This window comes from Limulus polyphemus, unplaced genomic scaffold (genome assembly GCF_000517525.1).
Source record: "Limulus polyphemus unplaced genomic scaffold, Limulus_polyphemus-2.1.2 Scaffold7344, whole genome shotgun sequence".
Taxonomy (NCBI): Eukaryota; Metazoa; Arthropoda; class Merostomata; order Xiphosura; family Limulidae; genus Limulus; species Limulus polyphemus.
In genome coordinates, this window is record NW_013672954.1 from 9,735 (window position 1) to 15,757 (window position 6,023).

The 6,023-nt window shown below is 31.7% G+C and overlaps 1 protein-coding gene across 1 annotated transcript in view; it reads right to left on the minus strand.

Moving 5' to 3' along the window:
* Positions 1-6,023, minus strand: part of LOC106474548 — a gene marked incomplete at its 3' end in the record, with an annotated part of 37,658 nt that overhangs the window by 9,165 nt on the left and 22,470 nt on the right. Inside the window, exons 6-9 of the mRNA XM_022402872.1 lie at positions 4,877-4,999; positions 3,795-3,938; positions 2,540-2,745; positions 232-347 (exon numbers count right to left, since the gene is read on the minus strand). Of these exons, the coding sequence (XP_022258580.1) occupies positions 232-347; positions 2,540-2,745; positions 3,795-3,938; positions 4,877-4,999 (589 nt within the window). The remainder of the gene's footprint in view (positions 1-231; positions 348-2,539; positions 2,746-3,794; positions 3,939-4,876; positions 5,000-6,023) is intronic.

Here is a 6,023-nt window from a genome sequence, read left to right on the forward strand (position 1 = left end):
GTATTAAGTAAGTAAATTACTTGATCTTTATAGTTACAGAGTTAATCCCTTTTATTGAGTAAGTAAATTACTTGATCTTTACAGTTACAGAGTTACTCCCCTGTATTAAGTAAATTACTCAATCTTTACAGTTACAGAGTTACTCCCCTTTATTAAATTACTGATAAATTTTAGTTTCTCCAACATAAAATATAATAATGTATATTTAACTGTTTTACAAATTCTACTTACCAGACGATAAAACTTTTCCTGTATCTGGAACCTGGAACGATCTTGAAGGAACCGTCTCTTCCTGCTCTTCCTGTTTTGATTCCACCTGTCTCGAAAATGCCATCTTCGCTTTGGGTCTGAAAATCCAACGTACTCTTCAAACACACACAGGTATTTCTTCAATGATGATATAAGTTACAAGCAGAATTTATTTTTTCTTAATTATACACTCTTCTTTTAAACTCCTCTAGCTTGCACATTCTCGTGAAGACTATAATGTTATCTCTGTTCATGTTCTATATCACACATTCACTGAATTTCCTTGTTTTATATTTAATTTTTCTTGTAATCTAACATACGGCTCTGGTCAAATAACTGACATGTTAGAAGAATTTATTTAACAGATTTTCTTTTTTTATTCACCATATAATGAAATATTTATCTTTCTAAAAATATTTATACATGTTTTTATGATATGTTTATTGGGATAAATGACACTGACTCACAAAAACAGTATTTCAAAGTAATCTTTTACATGTTTTTTTTTATCTGTTTAATCTCACTAACAAAAATCCTACCGTACGGTGAATGACAGTTTTTACTTTATCATCAAGTAGCTGTAGACACAAAAAAATCAACTGACATTACGATAATTATAACACCATGCAAAAACAAATTATAAAACAGTAAAAACATTTGAGTGGTTTGATTTTTTTTATCTATCATTTGGCAGCTTTGCTCCCTCACTTAGAATACTAAACTTAATTTTCCAGCCAGCTCCGAGTTGAACTCAATTTGTAATTAAACTGAAACTCTAAAAGTTTCTTTCAGGAAAGTATAATCTTTTTTAAAAGTGATGACTCTAAGAAGTAGAACAATAAGATCTAATCATTGGGGTTTCATAAGATATATGTTAGACCAATTATTCACCAAAGATGTGCATATTGTTGGGAGGGGATAAAAATAACCACACAGATTCTTTTCCCTCAAATAACCAGCTTCTCCTTCTCTCATGTATTGCATTAGATAGGAAAGTTTAATAGAGTTTATATTCTGTTTATTCTGTGAAACAGAAACATTTAATTCTTTTACTATCACCAATTGAAAGTTCATTTCAAATTATGTATTTATTTTTGATATTACTGCAAAGCACCATACACGGGGCTATACACGTACTAGCAACTCGAAATTTTAAACTCGAAGATAGCAGTGTTGCTTCTAGGATTTTTCTCAAGTGGGCCAAATCACTCACTGAATGCCAGAAAGTGGGCCATCCACGTAATAAAGTAGGTACCAACTTCGCAAGTCATAAAAGCATAATATGATCAAGTAACTTGTATTTGAAGAAACGGTAAATTGAATAACTGCCGTTTGTTTCATTTGTTTATGTACTGAAAATATGGTGTTTTTCAAAATAAATATCTTGGAACTTTTCTCAATTCTTCTTTATTGTAGACTACGATCTAGCATGTGTTGATATATTTTTGAAAATTAACCACTTCATGAATGTCTTCGTACCTTTAATTTTTTCAATCATTGATATCCCATAATAACAAGGGAATCAAAAACAAATGATGTCATAACGCAGCCAATCACATTCATTCGCGTATCCAAATGAGATAATTACTGTTCAGAATTTTCCTGTTACGATTGCGATCTGTCGTTAAGAAGCCATTAATAATACATTTCGAAGGGCGGGTGCACACAAAGCATACTTTTTTTCGGCGTGAACCAGTATACAGGCAAACGATTATTTTGTGCCCTTGGCGATCAAAGTAGCGTAAATATGCAAAGTACGCATCCTAGAAGCAACACTGGATAGATAAGAGGGAATGAATGTGATTGACAGAACCCATTAATTCTTGGGCTACTCTAACTGAATATTGTGATTTGATCCTTACTCTTGTAATACACCCATAGCCCCAAAGGGATCTTAACCATGGACCCTCAAATCACAGATTTTGGTACATACTACATTACTATTAGTTTGGGTGCAAAGTTCACTTTTGAAAGAGAAATTATTCACGGGTAAACTAGTTTCATCACATCAATTACTATTATGATTTTGATAGACTGGACAAATTTAAACTAATTACGTACGTTCCTAGTCTTCCACTGTTTGATAAACTGGTTTATAGGAACAGATGACGGATTCATAGTGAATAGCTAGTGATGCTGCATATGTACTATCAGTTGTACTGATAAAATGAGTTGATGGATGACCAAAATAATGTTTCAATTAGATCGTCGTAACAAAACCTTCACTTTTAAGTTGCTTAAATCAGTCAATAAAATGAAGAATCAAAAGGTTTCATCTGCAAAGACTTACGCTGTGAACAATGGCTTTTGACTGAGGTAGAAAATTGGAGGTGTAGGAGTATTCAGTTCGAGACGAATCGGCTTCAGTCCCGAGGATCGTCCACAATGTGGACACTGAGGGTCCTCTCCATTGTCTTGTATTGTTTTACATCTTTTGTGAAAAAGATGTATTTGACGCTTCCCTTTGTTAGTTGTAACACACTGTACAAAGTCACCCTAAAAGGCAAATGTCACTTTATAAATACAGAATAAAAGTTGTCAGTTTTCTGCGACACAAAAGCCTAAAACGTAACATGGAATCGTTTTTATTTGTAAATCAATTTTATTTACCAAAATACTCATGGTCAACGGAATTTACTAGTACTTTTTGGACACCATACTAAAACCTTTTGATTTAAAACTATAGTTAGTGAATGCTCAAACTGTGAAATAAACAAACTGATAACATTTTTAACTACATAATTTTTATTGACCACTGACGAAACTTGGAATTAATTTACATTGTTGTTGCTGTACATGGATGTGCCCAACAAGTATTTTTTAATAAAGCACACATTTAGCAGCTGCTATATTTGGTTTCATAGTTTTGTGATGAATGGACAATTAATTTTTATATAATATTTGTAAAACATGAAAACAGAAGAAAAAAAGGTAGCACGATGGCTTAAAAAATGAAATGGTGATCATACAACTATAAAGAAATAAATAAACAGTAAATTGTTAATATAATTCTCAAAATATAATCCAAATTATGACAATTTTTTAGTTAAGAATTAAATACAGAATTCTTACTTATACATCAATCCATATCAAATTTATAACCAGATACACACATTCCCCCTCTCTCTACCAGGATTGGTGTAGAAACAGTTTTCACCCTTAAGAGTTTACCACACTTTTCTACTTAAAACTATTTTATGATTAACTAATCCACTAAATCAAAAAAAACTTGCATTCTTTCAAAATTAACGTTTTTTTTCTCTTTCTCTCATTAAATGTTTATTCAATGTAAAGAATAACCATGGAGATTCCAACATCAGTAACCAGTTGACAGGATAAAACAATATTTTCTTGTTTTAGAATTAATCTTATAGTATTGTTAAAGTATAAAACAATATTTTCTTGGTTTTAAATTAATCTTAAGTATTGTTAAAGTAAATAATTAATCTTACAGTATTGTAAAAGTATAAAACAATATTTTCTTGGTTTTAAAATTAAACTTATAGTATTGTTAAAGTATAAAACAATATTTTCTTGTCCCTTACTTGAGTACAAAAGACACCACAGCTGGGACAACAATGGTGGTGGGCAAGTCGCCACAAGTGAACCTCACACATGGCAGTAAAAGGTATTTTTACAGAAGGGCGTACAAGCTGATGAGAAGTAACAGGATTACAGCAACCGACAAGCTGCAAAGACATTAAACAGTTAGAATTTTTTACAATTTCATAACAACATCAAAAACCTAAGTAAGCATGACTAAACAATATGCTAACCTGTGAAACAAAGCTAAATGTATTCTGTGGCTTAAGTTTTTCTTTCCTAGCAAAACATTTATCATTACAAACTGCTTTTTACAACAATGCTTATAATCTATCAGCTCTGTACTGCACAATATTAAAAATATCCTGCCTATAAAATAGTGTATCATTACAAAGTTTAAAATCAATCAGCCGTGTACTGTACTTGTGTAAGGAAGCACATTATATTAATAGGAGAGTAAACTGACAAATTATTTATAAGTATAACGAAGTGGTTTTATTTTAGGGAACATACTATATGTTTCGACTGAACACTGGTTTGTTTTCTTCGGGTATCTACTGTACAAAGTTTCACAAACAAAATCACACAATTGCTACTGATCATTTCCCAGAGTTGTTACACCGTAAGTTTTTCACTAAATATGATTCTCAAACTCTTAAAAAGACAGAGTTGCACGTTACCTTTTGCCTCTAAGAATTGAAAATCAAATTATTCCATTTTTGTTACTTAAAAAATGGCTGTACCTCGAGAACTCATAATTTTCTGGAGATTAAAAGTGAATCATAATGTATAAAAGATGTATATTACTTGTTATATAATATTCTTAACTGTGTAAACTAAAAAGAAACTGGAGAAGATTAAACAACAATAATTTAATACATACCAACATTTCATACTTAAATTTCATACATGTATTTTTTTTTACTTTATCTGAACTTGTGTATTGTTGGGCCAAGATATTCAGAACTACAAATAATTTTTCTTCAGTCACTAAACTTTGTATTTTCTTTCAATGTCTAACTGTCAATTACAAACATTAACTTGTTTAACAACAGTTAAATCATGGACTAAGACTTATTCTTACTCTGCCACTGATGGCATCTATAGCTTGGCAATAGATTTTGGCTTCAGCTGTTTGAGTGGTTTTGGCATCTAAAGGAGTACCCTGGCACGTGCAACTTGAAATCAACGGAAATTTGCTGTCAACCTACAAATGGTGCAGGAAATCATTTTAAACCTTTCTCTTAAATTAGTTTAAATATTACAAATTGTGTATAAAAATCACAGTTCTTCATAAGCTTTCTTTTTCTAATATACTTTTTAAAAAATCTAAGATAATTTAAAAATTATGACCTAGTTTGTTAGGTAGTTTTTTAAAACCTATTATGCATTTTTATATAAAAAGTACAAATTACATTTTTTACAGGGATGTGTGTGAGCAAAGGTATTAAATAAGGTTTCAAAATAAAAATTATAATGTTTAGAACAAAATAAAAAAATATTGATGGATAGATGGTAAACTACACATGGCATTAAAAAAAAAGAGAGAGAGAGAACCACTTGGAATAATCTCCTGCATTCTTGTGAAAGTTAATAAAACCATTTCAACTCATCCATCAGCTTTAGCTTCTTTGTTAAATTCGGTGTTTGAGAGAATGATACAGATTTGACAACTTTTTTGTGCTGAGCTCCCTGTGCATGTTTTGTCAGTATTCCCTGATGTGGTTGTAGGTACGTTTGACATCAGTGCACAGTTTACTACATTGATAACACAAAAATAATTTGCCAGAACATGCGAGTATGATTCAGATGTCCATTGACAGGTATATAATTGAAAAATGGAAAGGAATAGAAAGTATCTGGTAGTGGTAAGGAACGAAGCCCTACACTGTGACAGTATTCCGAGGACATCTTCAAGATCACGTCCCTTGGAAGTTTAATTACATTGCATCATAAAACCAAAATGTCAGTGGAAAAGGTGTAGACAACAATAAACATTTTAAACTAAACATGACCAAAACCTTTCCCTACGAACAGCACCGATGTAATCCTTCCGGGTATGTGGAGTTGTGCCACAGAAGATTACTCCACAAACAGCACCGATGTAATCCTTCCGTGTATGTGGAGTTGTGCCACAGAAGATTACCCCACAAACAGCACTGATGTAATCCTTCCGTGTATGTGGAGTTATGCCACAGAAGATTACCCCACAAACAGCACTGATGTAATCC